General features: G+C 33.6%; 1 protein-coding gene across 2 annotated transcripts in view; it reads left to right on the forward strand.

Moving 5' to 3' along the window:
• STIM2 (stromal interaction molecule 2) overlaps nucleotides 1-18,553 on the forward strand; it is a 126,252-nt gene extending 107,699 nt beyond the window's left edge. The window contains exons 7-12 of one of the 2 annotated variants that reach the window (XM_074276013.1): nucleotides 484-661; nucleotides 6,826-6,993; nucleotides 7,700-7,800; nucleotides 8,060-8,298; nucleotides 12,220-12,292; nucleotides 17,117-18,553. In XM_074276013.1, the coding sequence (XP_074132114.1) occupies nucleotides 484-661; nucleotides 6,826-6,993; nucleotides 7,700-7,800; nucleotides 8,060-8,298; nucleotides 12,220-12,292; nucleotides 17,117-17,594 (1,237 nt within the window). In that variant the 3' untranslated portion in view covers nucleotides 17,595-18,553. Of the gene's footprint in view, nucleotides 1-483; nucleotides 662-6,825; nucleotides 6,994-7,699; nucleotides 7,801-8,059; nucleotides 8,299-12,036; nucleotides 12,293-17,116 lie in introns of both variants that reach the window. The other variant, XM_074276012.1, reaches the window with a different exon arrangement.
• Nucleotides 18,554-19,463: the final 910 nt, after the last annotated feature.

Below are 19,463 nucleotides of genomic sequence, written 5' to 3' on the forward strand. Positions count from 1 at the left end.
AAATAAAGCAAGAAAAAGAAAATTTTTAAAAAATGAAAGTAGATAGTGTTTTTCATCATGCGTCCTTTGAAACTATCTTGGATCATTATCTTGATCATAGTAGCTAAATTTTTCACAGTTAATCTTCATACAATATTACTATAACTGTGGACAGTATTCTCCTGGTTCTAAGATATAAACTATCTGAGATATAAACTTACTTATGTCCGACAGCTACATTTTTCTGTGCTTAGCTAATACTTTCATCATTTATATCTAAATCATTTATCTATTTTGATCTTATCTTGGTATACATTGTAAGATGTTGCTCTACACCTAGTTTCTTCCAAACTGCTTCCTAGTTTTCCTAACAATTTTTCTCAGTTCTTGATTTTTTACTCCCAAAACTTGAATCTTTGAGTTTATCAAACACTAGACTGCTGTGGTCATTTGCTGTGTTTTTTTTGTTTTTTTTTTTTTTTGTTTTTCTTATTCTGTTCTAAGGCTTGAAAAGGCACAAGAAGAAAATAGAAATGTTGCTGTGGAAAAGCAAAATTTAGAGCGCAAAATGATGGATGAAATCAATTATGCAAAGGAGGAGGCTTGTCGACTAAGAGAATTGCGGGAGGGAGCTGAATGCGAATTGAGTAGACGCCAGTATGCAGAGCAGGAATTGGAACAGGTATTTAAGTTCCCTTTTCTTACATCTGTATATATTATACATATTTTTGTGTTCTATTACATTTTGCTTTATTTATAAATAATTTTGTATTGATAGAATAAATGCTGATCACACATTTATCAGTGACAAATGTAGCACAAAATAAATAATGAGGTGAATTATTTTTCAGAGTAATGTTTGGTCAGTAATATTATCAAAATACCCACATGCTCCTCCATTTTAAATCTCTTCCAGTGAAATACCGTGTTGCTGATTCTTTGCTCATAGGTCATGGTAAATAGAATTGTAATCTCCATTCATTTATCTCCAACCTATTTATTTATTTGTTTCTGTATTTGTTCATTTGTTCATTCGTTCATTTACTTCTTTATTTTGATTTCTAGGAGATAGTCATTTTAAAATAGTCCATATGGAAATTTTCTTCAAAGATACAGATCTCTCCTGTATACCAGTTCTTGATCTTTTGCTTTAAAAAAAAATTAATCAGCCCTTAATTTTTAGCATCACTAACAATTCTTATTCTCTATATGTTTAATTATAGAGAATTTATTTATATACAGTAAAATCACAACTTCTCACTGCTTGGCTTTGTAAAAAATGCATGACATATAAAGATTGTCCATCTCAACATATTCATTTTCTTAAAGAAATTGCATTTGAACGTAGGTGTTTAGGTGTTGCACAATAAGGCCTTCTACAACTTCAATTATTAGCAAATGATCTAGGTTGTTTTATTATTTATTTTTAAGGCTTTCACCCACCTTTCAAGCCAAGAACCATGAGTAATAAGAGAATCATAGGTTGAAACTTTTCTTTTACAAATGAAAAGTTTGTTCACCTTAATGAGATCTCCTTTAGTTATTTATATAGATTCTATATTTTAAAAGAATTTCTCGAAAGTACATTTTCTACCAGGCAGGTAATGATTTATTGTTTTTGTTTTTTTATATGTTAAACTTTGGATTATCTTTAAAAAACATATATATATATATATATATATATATATATGTATATCTTTACTCTTTTTTTCTTTTGAACTGTCAACATCTGTTATTTAAGCTTTAATATTCATTCAACAAATTAAATTTTTTAATATTTTTGATCTTTTGTTTTTTATTATTGATCACCCCCAATGAAAGAGAAAAACAGTAAGTTAGCCAAACAACCATTCCATTAACCATGTCTATAGTCTTCCACCTCTTCAAAAAGGGAGGAGAGATACATAATTTTTCATTTTTTCTTTAGGGCCTAGTTTGGTCATTGTAATTAAACAACATTCAGTTTCTTTTGTTATTTTTTTCTACTTGCATTATATGTGTGTTTTCAAAGTTCTGCTTCCATCACTCTGCCTCAAGTGTGTTTACCCATATATCTCTCAATTCCTTGTGTTTTTTAATTTCTGAGAAAAATAAAGGTTCTTTAGAAGATATAATTAGTTTTTTAGCTATAGTTTTTCTTGAAATTTGTTTAATGCTACATTTGCTTTTTTATATATCTTTTTTGTTAGATTTGTCCAGAATGGAGAGATCATTGAAATATCCAGCTACTGTTGTATTACTGTCTTTTAAAAAAAAAATGGATTTAGACGATAAGGCACTTTGTAGCAGTATGTTTATTAAAATATTAATTTGTTATCTGTGGTTCCTTTCAGCATAATTTAGTTACCTCCTTTTTCCCTTTTTGTGTTGTAAATGATTGGCATTGCAAATTTGATTATGTGTTTGCAACTTACTATTTGGATTGATTTAGCTTGGATTAATTTATTCATAGTATTTTTTTTTCTAACCTGTCATTTGTGTGAGTGTATGTGTTTCTTAAAAGCAAGATTGCTTACAAGTGAGGTTTTTCCTTAATCAATCTGTTATTCTTTTTTCAATTTATTAGATTCTCTTCTTTCTTTTGTAAAATTTTCTATTCATTTTAAATACATAACAAGAAAAAAAGAGCATAACAGATTTGATATAAAATAGTACATTTCAATTTCAAGAAAATCTATATAATAAATACTACTCATTCTGTCATTTTCAAACCTGTTAAGGTTTTTTTGCTTCCTTGTAGGTTTCCTTTTTTTCTCTGCTGTTCATTTTTTAAATTTCTCCCCCTCCTCCAGAATGCTACAACTAAGTGTGGACTTGTGTGTGTATGTACATAGACACACACACACACACACACACACACACACACACACACACACACACACACACTCTTCCTCTTTAGCCCATTCCCAAGAAATTATAGTTCCAGCTCTACCTGCCTTTCCCCATACAAGTTTCTGCATCAGTTCTTCCCTATAAATCTGTCTCATTTGTAGGAGATAATCACTCCTTTTTATCTTTCCCTATAGAATTTTTTCTTTGGAATCACCCATCTTACACATCTCAGCCCAATCCTGTCTTTCAAACTACCAAAATAATGGTTGACATTCATAAGAATGATGAGGTTCTCCATGGGGTTTTAGACAGAGAGAAACCAAAGAATTGAGCCCTGAAGCAAGCAGGGGAGAAGGCTCTGATAGGGATCTGTTGAGCTCCATGATCCCACCCTCTGGGGAGATCATCCCATGGCTGCTGCCTTTTTGGCTCAGCCATCCCATGGCTGCTGCCTTTTTGGCTCAGCCCGCCATGACACATGCCTCCTGGTGGTAGCACGCGGTAACTCCCCTAACTCCCCTATGCTTCCCACCCCCCCCTTCTCGCCCTACAGCTAACTATATCTTTTGGGGGGCTGGGTCTCTTTCAGGATTTAGCTTGTCAGCTAAGGGCATGCCCCAACCTCATGGGGGCTCCCTTTCCACTGGGTAACTGTGAGTTCTACTGAAGAACTTGTCTTGCATATGCTGTCCCAAGGCTATTTCATATTTACCCTTCCTGGTTTCTGTTATGTTCCTTCATTTTGTCTGTAACCTCTTCCCTAAATAAATCTATCTTTTTGCCAAAGAAAATGGCCATTGCAAATTCTTCATGTGACCGAACCCCAACTTTTGGTGCCAAACACCACATCATAGATCACATCATTTCTATTTAATTACTTAATTCTTCCCCATTTTTTCCTTTCATTTCAGTAGTGAAATAAAATACCTATTCTTTTCTTACCTTAACTTTTTTTTTTTGTTAATGTTTTAGAATTTTGTTTGCTGTGCCTTTTTTTCCTAAAAAGTGATTTCCCTTTCATTTTTTATTATTTATTTTCTTGTTCTATTTATTGTAGGCTTCTTTAATTCTTGGCCATTATATCTGTTAGTTCTTTAGCCTCTGTTTTCTTCATGGAGTTAAACCTTTTAAAGTGTCTATTTTACTTTTCTTTTTCTAAAAAAATTAATTATTGCTTTATAGATTTTGTTCCATGGCCCTTTTCCTGTTATTATTCATTCTTAGAAATACCAATTCCTGTAGGAGATAGAGAGGTTATTTCCCCTGTTTAGGAATTTTTCTCTGTCCTTCATTGTGCAGTTCATTATTAATCTTTGCTCTCCCCATGGTCATTTGCCATTAGATCTCCTCCCTTGTTCTGTGTTCTCCTTTTCTGGGTGTCATTTGTGTGTATTCCTTCTTGATCCCTCCCTCCCCAGCTATGATTCTCCTTACAAGTCAGGATGAATTTGGTGCTTTTTAAGAACCAAATTCCTATTTATATTTACTGTTAAGTTCCTCATTTCCCTTTATAAACTATCTATTCCTCTTGGGAACCTTGTTTAAATAGCACCTCCTCTCCCCACTGTAATAAAGTTTTGCCCGTCTGTTCCTCTCTTTTAGTATTTCTTCCTTGCTCATTCTCCTGTAGGTTTTCTTCTTGTTGACAGAGTAGAGGAATTATTATTTCTTCATGGACCTTTGACTTGGTTAGGGTACATCACTTACTCCCTTTTGTTCTTTCTGCCCTGTTCCCCTTTTCACACTCCCCTTTCTTTAATTTAGTCTTTCTAAAACATTGATTCACCAGTAGGTGTTTTGTTATCAAGTCTGTTCTGTTTCTGGACTATTTCTCCACCATTACTTCTTCTGTTTCTGCTTTGCTTTTGCTCCCAGTATCCTTGTATGTTTTTGGAAAGAAATCTCTCATTGATCTCTTCATTGTTATTTGTTTTTGTTGTCCTTAGGTGTTATGTTTGCTTTCCCTTCTTGTATTTCTATTATCTAGGTGATTTGAAAGCAAGCAATTGAAGTTTTGTTTTCTTTTTAAGAATGCTTCAAACTCTTTTTAAAAATTAAATATCCATCTTTTTTCCATTAATGGTTAGGCTCAGTTTATAAGACATATCACTATAGATTACATCCTGAATTCTTTTATTCTCTATATAACATTATGGCAGGTGTTGAATAGTGTTGGTGTAATTAAATTTCCTTTTCTTTATATCTGAAGATTGATCTGTTCCCTAACAGCATTTGTTGTTTGTCATTGGAAATGTTAACTAAACCACTATGATTCTTGGAATGAACATTTTAGGATTAGTTTGTTTGTTTTTTTCTAGAAGTGATGTCTAGACCCACTTACCTGGTACTTTATCTGCATTTTGTAGTTCTAGTCAGTTTTCTTCTATTATTATTTGCATTATGGAATTTAGATTTCTGATGTTTTTTTTTTTTTTTCTGGGAGCCCGCTAATCCTGAAGTTGTCTTTCTACATCCTGTCTTTAATATCAAGGTGTTTTGCTTATATAGAGATTAGACTTAAAAAAAAAAGCGTAATAGCTATTTTAAATCTTTTCCAAATTATTCTTTATTTTTCTATATTTTCATTTCCAGTCAGTTATCTCTTTTGTTTCTTTGGTGAGATTTGCCATTTTAAGTTGTTCTGTTTATCAATTATTTCTTCTGTGCAAGCCATGAATTCTGCACAGAGGCTTAAAAGGATTCATTAGGGCTCAGGTGAAGTTAGGTAACAAAAATTTGTAGTGGACTCATGGTAGATGGATGCTTGCACGCATGGGAATGCGGATGGGAGTGGTGCAAGTCTGGGACTTGGCAAAGCAGCCTCAGCAATATGATAAAGGGGGAAGGGACTTAAAATATAATTCATCCTTATAATATGGCTGAAGTGGAATGGAGTAAAGGGTCAGAAAAAATGAGTAAATTGAGCACCTAGGAGGTTAGGGTTTTAGAGGGAGTATCAACAAGTTGTTGAAATCATCAGGAATTGGGAATGTTGAACTCAGTGTGAAAGGAAGAAAAGTGTCTGGCAGGTCTGTACATAACAATTACCTAGATTTTGAGTAGGGGGTTAGATTTCTCAAAAGACAAAAGTGCCTGAGAAGTGGTGATAGCTCAGGTAAGGAAATGTTTTTTATTTGAAATCTGCCTGTCTGTAACTTCTCACTGTGAATCTTAGTTTTCTCTCCATGAAATCAAGCAGAATGAGATTAATTCCATCTCTGTCTTATTATTTTTCAAATATTTTAAACTGGCCATTTCTGTCCTTCCCCCAACTCTTATTGTTTCTAATTTATTCTAAACAACTGTAGTTCTTCCAGTTGATCCTCAGTTGTTCTTTTTGAGACTGACTCCAGTTTGTCAGTGTCCTTTCTAAAATGAAGCACCATAAATTCAGCACACTATTTCAGATGTTGTCTTAGGGTAGTGAATGTTACAGTTATTGTCTACCTGGGCATACTTCTGTTAGTGTAGCCTGAAATGGGATTTTGGCTGCTTACTCAAATTTTTAATATTTTGAATTTATTAACATCAATCCTATCTTTTTATATTTCTCTCATTGGGAGACGATCCCTGATACTGTGATTCCCTAGTACTAGTATTCCAGACCATTGATTTACTACTCTTTACCTGATATCCATGTTACACGATAATTCTGCTCTCCAGATTCTTACCACCGTTGTCTATATCTATACCACTATTGCCCAGTATCCACATCTGCCTTCAGTGATAAATTTAGCAAGAATTAATTGAGTTTTTCCTATATGTCAGATTTATAGAGATAGGACATAGATTTAAGGTCCTGCCTTAGGTTTTTTCCTTTTAATCTAAAAAAGCAAGCATCCCATCTGAAACTCTGTTTTGTTCTAAGTGTTGTGAGTAGGTGTGTCTGCTAGGGATGTTTAAAAAAAATTGTCTAGAGTAGTTCATTAAAACAATCATTAAAAGAATGAGTTTTTTTTTTTTAATATACAGCTCAGTGACGTCTTAATCCTTTATATATTCCTCATTTTTAAGGTTCGGATGGCTCTGAAAAAAGCTGAGAAGGAATTTGAACTAAGAAGTAGTTGGTCTGTTCCAGATGCATTGCAAAAATGGCTTCAGTTAACACATGAAGTGGAAGTACAGTACTACAATATCAAAAGACAAAATGCTGAAATGCAATTAGCAATCGCTAAAGATGAGGTATTTTATTTTGTCTCTCGTTTTAAAAACATGTTGATTTTGTTTCTTAATGACGTTAAGAATGGCATTATTCTAACTTTCTAAGGTATTAGAGTGAGCTAAGTAATATTTAGTAGTAGGTTATAAAATGTATGCTAAATTTAGAAGACTATGTATTTTACCAGGAGAAAATTAACGACAATTTAAAATTTTCATCATTATTATAAATGTTTTATACGGAGCTTTTCTCCTTTAGGTTGCTGCTTCATATCTGATTCAGGTTAGTAGTAACTGAAAGTTCTTATCTGACGCCTTATTTAATTGTTTGAAATAAGACGAAATGTTAACTTGGTTTCTAGTAAACCAAGTGCTTACTAACTCCCTCCATTGAAGTAGGGTCTCATTAATACTTTTTTTTTGATGGCCTCAGTGGAAATGACTCAGGTTTTGTTGTTGTTGCTGCTTGTTTGTTTGTTTCAGCAATAGAGATTAGGGGAAAAGTCTTTAGAACAGGATTTTGAGTTTCATTGATTAATAATAATGTTTTTTGAAAAAGCATGCCTCTTCATTGTTCTATTTGTTATAAAAATGTTTTCTGAGTTACTAATATTGTAGTAATTCCCATGATTATTAAATTTATTTTTAGCAAAATAAAACTTCAGTAATGTGTATAAATGTGTTTTAAGGTTAATGCTTAGATTCATTCTTTCTTTTGTAATGTTCTTAGGCAGAGAAGATTAAGAAAAAGAGGAACACAGTCTTTGGAACTCTGCATGTTGCACACAGCTCATCTCTGGATGAGGTGGACCATAAAATTCTGGAAGCAAAGTAAGAAAATTGGAATCAGTAATCTCTTTTAACATGATTTTTAAAAAATCGATTAATTTACAAAGACATTTACATCAGAATTTGGCATGTCAAATTGTACAAATTATGTGTCCTTGTAAAGTTTAATTTTTTTCCTTTCCCAGTCTCAATAAATACATATGTTAATTATTTTATTGTGAACTCTTTATAATAAGTCACATTTGTTATTTTACATCAAATTCACTGATATGATGAGAACTATTGTTTTCACTTTTCCCAGGAAAGCTCTCTCTGAGTTGACAACTTGTTTACGAGAACGACTTTTTCGCTGGCAGCAGATTGAGAAGATCTGTGGTTTTCAGATAGCCCATAATTCAGGACTACCAAGCCTGACTTCCTCTCTTTATTCTGATCATAGTTGGGTAGTGATGCCCAGAGTCTCTATTCCACCCTACCCAATTGCTGGCGGAGTTGATGACTTAGATGAAGATACACCTCCCATTGTCTCACAGTTTTCAGGTAGGTTGTATACTTAAAATAGATAATGTAATAGATGATTATAATTAAAATAGTTAAAATTAATGGCAGAATTTTTTTTAAGACCAGATTTCTAATGTAGTTTTTTTTTTATCATTGACTAACAATCTATTAATTTACTTTCTCTGAGGCTTTTTTCACATTATCATTTAAATATTCAGAATTCAAAAGTATAATTTGTGAAACCATCATATTATTGAATTTAAATAAACATTGAGAGGCTTGAACGATTTGTCCAGCTTCACAAAATCAGTATGTACCAGAAGTTAATCTGAGTCCAAGTGTTCCTAACACGGAGGCTGGCTCTCTTAACTGTTGATGTAGACAACCTGTCTTGTCCATATTATACGTGAGGAAATGGAGACTTAGAAAAGTCACATGACAGAATGGGGACATGGTGTCAGGTTTTCTGGTTCCAAGATCAATGTTTGCTATTTCATTCTTTATGCTTTAGCCTTAAAACAGATTTCTAATGAATTTATAGTAATGATGACTATAAATTACATTTTTATGCCATGTTCAGGTTTACAAAGTTTCTTTTTATGTTTCTTTTTATTATCTTTATGACACCCAAGAATATCAGACATTACTGTACATAACTTTAAAAATTTTAGCTATCAAATCAGAATATTTATAGTGAGAAAATACAGGGAGGAAGTAGAAATAAAAACAAGCTTGGGATTTAAAAACAATATATTGTATATGTAACAATGAAATTTATTTCCAAAATGTTGTTTCTATTCTCCTTATGCCTAAGGAGACGCATACCTACATAACATACACATATATATTTTATGTGTGTATGCTTATATGTATGTGTGTGTATATTCATCCTTAAATGAGCTCACTTTTCCTTTGATGCTGTTTAATGATACCATGTTCAAAATTTACTTTCCTGAAAGAACTGATGGAGTCTGAATGTAGTTCTAAGTATACTTTTTAAAGCTCTTTTTATTTTTCTTGATTTTGGGCGGGGAAAGGGGAAAGGGATCTGTTTTCTTTCACATACTAATATGGAAATGTTTTGCATGAATGGCATATGTATAATCTACGCAAAGAATTTGAAACTTGAAATTCAAAAAACAAATGTTAAAAATTGTTTTTACATGTAATTGGGAAAATATTTTTTTTAGAAAAGAAAGAAAAGATGTATTATCCTTTTGCTAAGAATAAATAGGGAACCAAGAAGTATGATGCACATCTTGTTTCTGCCATGTGGTACTTAATACTAGTTGACTGAAACATAACCTTACTAATGATTCTGGATCTCTAATAAGAAATAGTGAATTGCTGGAACAGTCTGTAGGTAAAGCTATATGTGACAGCTCTTTTCTTTACTATATAGGGTGTTTGTGAAGCTGAGATGAAATAAAGTATGTAATGTCTTGCAAAATTTAAAGAGAGCATGCATTTTTTAAGTGCTTACTTTTTAAAAGGAAGTCACTCTGCTGAGTGCTAGGGATATTAAAAACATATAAATCTCAATTTTTACTATACTGAATGATCTTTGATATCCAGAATATATATGTTCCTAGAAAAAAGGTCTTGATAAATTTTTTTTATGGTGAATTTAAATTTTACCTTGTTTGCTACTAGAAAATTAGACATGAAGAATGGAAAGATATAGACACCTTTAAAAAAAAATGGGCTTGAGATATAATGAAATTAAGATCTAACCACTTTATGTTACTAAAAAAGTAGAATATTTTAAAATTGCTTTTTTATAGTTATTTTTACATATGGCTCTTCTTAAAACTTTTATTTCAATTATAAACAAAAGCAACAATAACAACTTAGATTATGTATCATTGGAATCAAAATGGTATGGACAGAAGTCATACAGCTGAATGCTCCCCAGGAAAAACTGCTCCCAACAGATGGAGAAAACACACCAGACTGAGACTTTATGGGGAAATCCAGAAAAAGATCAGGGGCCATTTGCACAGACCAGTCAGTCCCGGGCTGGGGATTGCTCGGTAGACTCTGCTGGGCTCCGGCCTGGAGGAGATTGCAGACCTGCTCCAAGGCACCACTGGGGGGCAGCTTAGTCACATGGGGAAGACAGAGGAGGGAAGCTTGGGCAGGGAGGCCCCCAAAGTGGGCTAGCTTGCTGAGAAAGGAGAGGAAGTTTAGGTGGAAGCAGCCCGAGTGTAGATCAACCCACAGGAGCAATGTCTTCCTTCTAGCATCAGGGGCCTCTCCACCCCGCTCCCCACCCCCATGGAAGAACAACCAGCACAGGAAACCCAGACCAACTTGGGATCTACATTTCCTGTTGCTTAGAACAAAACATGCAGCACTTAGAGCAGCAGGCCAGACTCAGATCACCCTGGGAGCATTAAAAAGTGATTGCAGACCGGAGCCCAAGCTCTCCACGAGATCCTGGAATAACCCATCAGTGAATACCCACAAGAAAGCAGCAGCAAGACCAGCCCTGTATGGAGGAGGCTGGAAAAGTGAACAACAAAAAAGGCCCATTGTGAAAAAGTTATGGTGACAAACTAAGAAAAAGAAAATAAACCCAAAACAACTACAAGCAAAGCTGTGGAGAAAAGCACCGCTTGGGCACCAGTCCATCCAGAATTCCAGCAAAAGATGAAGCAAGGCTCTTGGTTTTTCTTAATGAGCTTAAAGATGTTTGTACAAATGAAATAAGAGTACCTGAGCATCAGATTGGAAAAGAAATGAGAGCTATGGAAGAAAGAATTTGAAAGGGATTTAAGAGCTTGGCAAAGGAAATATAAAATCTTCCTGAAGTAGCAAAGTCTCTGGAAATTTAAATGGACCAAATAGAAACCCCGAGTTTAAATATTTGTATGGTCATGGGCAAGGTACAACTTTGGGCTTCAGTTTGTTCAGCTCTAAACTGAGAAGACCTTAAAGGGTATGTAACTTTATAGTGATGCTGTGGATAGAGAGCTGACCTCAAATTTAAGAAGTCCCAGCTTCCTGCCCTGTTTTTGACACATATTATGTGACTCTGGGCAAGTTCCTTAAGCTTTTAGTGTCCTTTCTAATACAATAAATTAGTTACTGAGCAGAGGCCCATCTCCATTGGTCAATAGGATCTCCTCATCGGAGTTCCCTAAATCGGTGAAAGCACAATATCAAAACAAAACAAAACAAAACAAGAACAACAACAACAAAAACTTTAGTAACGTAGGACAAAAGAGTTCCCTAATTTATAATGTTTTCAAGTTATGTGGTTTTAGTATCTATATTTGACTATAGTGTCTGAAAAGATTTCTGTTTAAAATCAACTCCAAAATATGACTGTATGATTAAAGAAAGTCCAGAACTGTTAATGTCTTTGTAGTTGATAAAAGTATCCTTTAAATTATTCACCAATACTGTGACATTTAACAATGCTAGTCATCTTTAACATGAACATTGATAGATAAAGAATAGACAATTGGTGATGGTATTGCTCAGTTGTTACTATATACCCATATTCATTTTATTTCTCTTGGTTTTTAAGCCAATTGCCATCAAAATAACTATTTATTTCTTAAAAACAAACAAACAAAAATGATTTAATTTTCTTAGGAGCAAGTGATTTGGGGCCAAAGGCAGAAAGCAAATGTGGTAAAGATGGTCAAACAGTCATACCTCACAGTTCTCTCCTGTGTGTGAATATGAATAAAGGCAGCTTGTGGTCGGGATTGCAGTTTGCATCTTGTGTGAGGAAGTGTTCTTTAAATATTTGATTTCCTTTTTTAGGGTCCATAGCAAAACCTGCTGTATCATTAGCCAGGAGCAGCAGTCTCTGCCGTTCCCGCCGGAGCATTGTGCCATCATCTCCACAGTGTCCACACACTCAGCTTCCTGCCCACCCCCCTCATCCTCGGCATCCTCAGCACATGCAGCCTTCTTTGCCTTCCCCTGATCCTGATATTCTTTCAGTTTCCAGTTGCCCCGCTCTTTATCGCACGGAGGAGGAGGAAGAGGCCATTTACTTCACTGCTGACAAACAGTGGTATGAGTTATGACTGATTATGTAAAACCTTGGTGGGCTTAAGCACTTGGAAATAGAACCTGTAGAGGAACCTTTCTCTGAGCTAGCTCTGGATTGAGAGTCTGTGGCACTTGGGCTACTTTTTACCTGTGAGCTTGTCCCAGTCACTCAACCTCATTGAGACTCAGTTTTCTTAATCATCAGGAAATTTTCACCTCATTATGGGGATTACACGAGAATGTATCTTGGAAATGGTAAAGCACAATCTCATTACAAAGTGGGCTACTGCTAATGGAAATAATAGGAAATAAGATTTCTGTGAGTCCGTTTCCTTGTCTTTAAAGTGAAGTTTTAGGACCCCATGCATTCTACCTCTAATTTTCCACAAGTCTGTTACTACCATTGTAATTACAATTGTTAGGAGCCTTTTATGCTAGACTAGTCTAAACTATCTATACATAGTACTGAAGACTAATTTTTTTCTATCTTGCCTTAAATTAAAAAAAAAAAAAATCTTTCAAAAAAGTAAGGAAGCAGACTGACACAGCTACAAAATTATCACTTAGTAGACAATTAAGTACTTACACAGTTGAAAGAAAATGAGTTAAAGTGATCATTAGAATAATATTATTAGGGAATAATAAATATTTCTTTTCTTCATTCAAATTCTGATCTTTTGAGAATCCAGATTGTCCAAATTGGCAATGATTGATATGATAAATTTTTTGTGTACTTCTGCAGTAAAATGGGCTGTATACACAATAGAAAAAAATTCAAGAATGTTGAAAACTCAATTTAACTGGCTCAACTTACTTGAATTACTTGAGCTACACATTTGTTTGAGTCTGTAGGGATAGAAATCTTCTGATATCTTATGGGGTTTAGTTTTATTAGGTTTTTATTGGATACTATCTTGTGAAATATTTTTAACCTGGGTTAGAATTTCACACACAAAGCAGCCAAATGACAGAGAACAGCTGATCCACATAACAAAATATCAAGTAAATTATTAGTTATAATGAAATAACTGTCTGAATACAGAGGCTAGTGGAAGCTCAGAAAACCAAACAGTCTCAGGAAATAATGACATGTACCATTCAGTCATTGGTCATCCAGGCCTGGAGGAAGAAGTGTGGTGGGAGCCTCCGTCCAGTTACTGTTGGTTCTGCCTTGGCTATTTATCTACATGTGCACATCCTGCCCCTTGCCTTTAAATTGTACTGTGTTTCTACTAAATGAGGTCATTTAGGTACAAATGCTTTGAAATAAAAGTCCTGCTAAAGTAATCAATCCTATAGTTGATTTATGCCATGTTATTCAAAGAAAATTACAGTGAAAGAGTTTGTCTTAGAATTTTATAAGCTCATAAAGTTATCATCCATACAGACATGAGTGTAAAGCACATGGAAATGATAAGATGAAAGCAGTAGCTCCATGCACTAGTAGATCATGAGATAGACTTCATATGTTCTAGTGCACCCTCCACCAGTACAGAGTGCCATACATCCGTACCTTTAAAATAATTCTAACCTGAACTTTAACAAATATTATCAAATAAAATCAGCATTTCAATAAACGTTGTACAGCCTCAGAGGATTGTACACGGAATTCCAAAAACACAATAAATTTAACCCCCATCTTTCAAAGCTCTTCTGCTTGTCTTTAATTTTTTCTATTTCTGGTGTGTGTGTGTGTGTGTGTGTGTGTGTGTGTGTGTGTGTGTGTGTGTGTGTGTGTGTATGTTATGGGAGAATGTAATTACACCCCCATAAACTCTATTTCTTACTCTTAAATGTCTTATAAGATGTCTTATAACATCTTCCTCTTTTAAAAAATGTCTTATAGCAAATATGCATGGTCAAACAAAATCCCATATTGGTCATGTCCAAAAATATTTACCTCATTTTGCATGTTGAATCCAGCACCTTTCTATCAGGAAAGATAATATGACTTGTTAGCATTCTGGAATCATATTTAGTCATTTCATTGATCTAAGTTCCTAAGACTTTTTTCTTTACAATATTATTATTTTTAAATTGTTCTCTTGATTCTGGTCACTTCACTCTGTATTCAAACTTTCCCAAGTTTACCTATAATTGTCCCCTTTATAATATTTTATGATAGCATTCCATTTCATTCATACACTATAATTGGTTTATCCATTTTCCATTGATGTGCACTCTTAGTTTATAGTTCTTTGCCATTATAAAAATGATTAAAAAATATCACACACACACATACACACAGTTTTCATAATACATATCCTTCTTAACTAGTTTGATTCAAAAGAGAGCTATCCAGCATGATGGAGTATTTCTTCTTGGTCTTATATTATTTTGAGGTCCCTGGGGTGGTAGTCAGGTTATATTTTTGATTATTCATTTTTTAAAAAATTATGAATAGCCCACTTCTTTTTCCAGTTATCTTTATCATTTTTATACTGCGTTTTGTACACAACAAATTATTAGTAACAATGACTAGATATTAGTATTAAATGTATATTAAAGATCAATGTCTTTAGGTCATAAGATTATGTAGGATAGGGAAAAAACTGCTGTGGAGAAGGACCCCAGATCATTCTAAATATATTAGAAATGATTGCAAATTAGAGTTTTGTTACTTTAGTCGTGTTCATTTTTCATACTTTAGGGATGTGTAGTTATAATTATACTTAAGGTTTAGTGACTTATTGAAAAATCACAATTAATTACAGAGTCCAGACTAAAATTCAGTTCTTCCTACTTCTCATCCAGTATTCATTTCATTATATAATGCTATGTTAATTTGTTTTTATTTCTTTTTGGTCTGCACCTGTGCTATCATCAGTTAGGAACTTCTGGTGAACAAACTCCCCTAAATAATACGTCGGAGCAGTTCTCCTATTCATTTCCTTAAAGAGTTACCTGGGAAATGGAAATGTTAAATGACTTGCACAAGATCACAAAGTCAAATACATATCTGAGGCTGGATTTGAGTCCAGATTTGAGCCCAGATTTTTCTAAACCTGAAATTGTCTCTTTCTCCTATGCCTCTACTAAAATATTGATTTAATAAGTCTAATTGTGGAATGAAGCAAATGGGCAGCCTTTCTGCTGCTTACTGGAGAATGCTACTCTGACAGGAGGAGGACTGGTCTTTCCCAGGAAAAGTTATATGTGGCTTTAGTAGAAATGCTCCTCTACTAAAAAGGAGGCTTTTCCAACTCTAATTATAGTACCAGAACTATGTGATTACTCATGTCTTCAGCTTCCTTATGCTTTCACCTACCTTGTGCTTCTTAGGGTAAGTGGTAGTGGTAAATTTGAGAGTTTCTTCCTACATGAGGTCTTCAGACCTATAACTGGACTCAGACACTCAAGCAATACTGGAAAATTGTCATGGTGCTGTACTCCAAGAAATGGATGGATGGTTACAGGTGTGAGTTGTGAGAACAACAACAGCTTAGAAAGGTGGTTTTGTGAATAGTTTCTTTTCTTAGCATTCATCTCTATTTATATTCCATTTTTAGCTTTTGTTACTATTTGTCTTCTTGACAAATTTTTCCCCTAATTTTTTATTACTCCTTTCTACCATAAATACTTTCTCTTTTTCTTTACTTTTTTTCATTAATGAAAAGAAACAATAAAAAAGTCATGAAGGAGTGGGTGGTATAGGAATATACCTAGTTATTTATGCTCCTTTAATTTGAGCATTTTAATGAATAAGGAATTTTTTTAATTGCCTCTTGTATGTTAAAATTTTGATTTTAAATTAACTGACTGAGTGTCCTTAAAGTGGTGTGGTAGTCCAAACATTGCCTCTTCAAAAATATGCAGGGATCAGTGGTAGGAAAATAGTAATTGAGAAATATTTTAAAATATTTTATATTTTTAAATATAAAAATAAAAGACATATCTAATTTTTAAAAATCAAGGCAATAATTCTCATTTGATGATTTATCCAGAAGAAATTCATAAATAACTGCAAATGTTTTCAGATGTCGTTTTGATCATGTGCTGACAGAAACTAAAAGTATAATCAGATAACTGAAAAAATCAGGGGTTAAGATAACATTATTTTTTCCAAATAGATGCTTGTACCTGTGGAAATACACATTTTCATTTGTTCTCGTTTAGTTTAATTTAATTTAATGTAGAACATTCTAATGCAAATATCTATCTAATTTCAATAAAATGTCCGTTAATAAGGCAATTTTGGAAGGAATGTTTGTTTTTTAAAATAAGAGCAACCTGGACAGTTTTATTTTTTATGATCTTCCCCTTTAAATGACACAATCTTTAACATGCTCCTAGCAGTGTACTTGTATGCATTAATTGATTCTACTTTTTTTGAATGAATGAAACTGACTTTTCCACTGTAAATTTTTAACTGTCCAGTTGTCCAAATTATTTAACAATGATTGGGGAAGGGAAAATGAAGAAAACATTTTTTCAAATGCTAATACTCAGTTATGCTTTGAAATATATGTTAAACAAGACAATGCTTTATAGTAGATCTTGAAATAAAAAAATAAACTGTTTAAAATGTTACTACATTAGGTAGTTTATTTCCAATTTATATAAACTGTTTTCCAAATCAGAAATAAAAATATTTTAGCATTTCCTCCATTTCCTAAATGAAACATCAGATTTTTACATTTTTGCAAATAACGTAAATTTTAATGATGAAGATTATTTTTGGGTTTGGTTATTGAAACTTGTGGACGTCACTTTCAGTATCTCTTCCTCCCCCCCCTTTTCAAATTATGTAGATTTACTGTAATTATTTATGGACTAAATTAGAATGTCATCTTTTCATGTCAGAATTTTATCTTTAGCTTTCTTGTTTTGATTTTGTCTCGTTCAGGGAAGTGCCAGATACAGCTTCAGAATGTGACTCCTTAAACTCGTCCATTGGAAGAAAACAATCTCCACCTTCAAGCCTTGAGATGTACCATACGTTGTCTCCTCGAAAAATATCGAGGGAGGAACTCTCACTGGAAGATTCATCCAGAGGAGACTCACCAGTAACTGCTAATATTTCCAGAGGCTCTCCTGACTGTATAGGTCTGACAGAAACTAAGAGTATGATCTTCAGTCCTGCAAGCAAAGTGTACAATGGGATCCTGGAGAAATCCTGCAGCATGAACCAGCTTTCTAGTGGTCTGCCTGCTCCCAAACCTCGCCACACTTCGTGTTCTTCAGCCAACAATGAAAGCAAACCCATTCAAGAAATTCCACACGTCCCCAGGATAAGCAGCATCCCGCAGGACCTTTGTCAGAATGGGGAGAAGAGCAAAAAGCCATCCAAAATTAAAAGCCTTTTTAAGAAGAAATCCAAGTGACTTGGCTGGTAGAAATCCCTAAGTGTGGCGTCATTAAACCTTTCTTTATCTTTCACTTAATTTTTTTTTTGTTATTTTAACATTTTAGGAATGTAATTCCATTTGGGCTTTCCAGAATGAATGCCATAGTGGAATGCCCTTAAAGGCAACTGTTTGCTTATTAAAGTGACTCTACCATCGTCAAACCAGCTGTCACTGAAAAAAAAATCATTAAAACATTGAGACAGTTTACAGTTATTCCTGCCTATTTATTTCTGCTTTGTTATTAGTTATGTATATAAAAAATTTTTTTTGAAAGCCACTTTGGACTTCTGAGCTTTAATGGACTAGTAAGCCGGCATGGGCTTGCAAAAATTTCTTGTTTACCAGAGCATCTTCTTATCTTTCCACAGAGTTATTTACAATACTGGACTAAGTTACTTAAACGAAGTAAAACTAATTGCACTACTGTTTTCCAGACTGGAAAAAAAATCTCTGCAAGTGAAACTGTCTAGGGCTTAAAAAATGAAGTTGAGGAGGCTGTTTTCACTTTTAAATCTAAATGGGTTTTTAAGTAGAACCTAGGATTTTTAACTGACTTGATTTCTGGAAATGGAAACCCACACTTTTATTATGGGAAGCTTCTTTAGATGCATTTATTACTCTAAAGTTTCAAGTCCTGCTGTAAAGATCATGGTTTTTGTTTCTGTCGTTTTTTCCCAAGGGCTTTCACTGTGATTTTACTGCATTGCAGGCTGTATGATAAAAGATATAAATAATTTAATGAGCGGAGATTCTTGATTCTTTTTGCAAGTGACAAACTTGGAACTTGATTGAAGGACTTAAACATTCACAAACTTAAACTGGGGTGGGGGGAATATGGGCACTTGTTTACAGACTTCGAATACCTACAAAGGATATTTGGTTTGTGAAACTTTGTACTGTGGAAAAGATAATAAATTGGAGACGTTATTGTGTGGGATTGTGTTGATTTATGTTGAGGGTGACACACCACTTAAACAGTTATATGGCTGCTTGAAAACTGTGCTAAGCTTCCTAGTTGTTTCATTGCCTTCTAAATAATAGTGGCATTATAAAAGTTGAGTTTCCAAAAAAAAAAAATTCTTATCCTTTTTTATGATGTATATAACATACAGTGTTTAAATGTTTTAATATTAAGGCAAACATGCATTTAGACTGCTATAATTTATAAATTTGGGATTCATTAAATTGATATTGTAATTTTCTGGAAGGATACCTTTAATTGGGTTACTTTACAAAGTTAAAAGTTAGAGTAGTAAAATGTAGAGAATTTGGGATTATTTTTTTCTTCACCTCTCAGCACTTAAAAAAATCAGAGATCTCTTCAATATTGTGTGTGCTTGGATGAAAGATGTATCCTTATTGTCTGGAGTCAGTTGTTGCATATCATGGGTGTTCCCCCCCCAAGGAAAAAAAAAAAGATGTTTGAGGTTTTCTATTAAGGTTACATGAAAATGCTGATTGGTAAACAAGAATTTTCACTCCAAAGAAATGCTTTCATTTATATGAATGTTATAGTTGAAATCTCATGTAATTTTAAAGTTATTCTATTTAGTATTTGTTCAAGGACATGTTAAAGATTTTTCTTAAGAATAGAATCTGGATAAGTGATTTCTTTTACCTTTTAAGGTGCTTGATCTACAAATTCCAGAATGAAGGTAAAACATATTAAGTAAAACAAACAAACAAAAAAACCTGTTAACTAAGGTTAGGATAGACTGACTTAAAGGATAAAGAAGTAAGAGTAGGGTTCAGTATGGAAATATGATGAAGGTGAGGTGAAAGTTCTAAAGAATTACAAAGGACTTAAAGACTAAAGTGATTCATGTATCCAAAATTCATTTGGCC

The sequence above is a fragment of the Sminthopsis crassicaudata genome, chromosome 6 (genome assembly GCF_048593235.1).
Source record: "Sminthopsis crassicaudata isolate SCR6 chromosome 6, ASM4859323v1, whole genome shotgun sequence".
Taxonomy (NCBI): domain Eukaryota; kingdom Metazoa; phylum Chordata; class Mammalia; order Dasyuromorphia; family Dasyuridae; genus Sminthopsis; species Sminthopsis crassicaudata.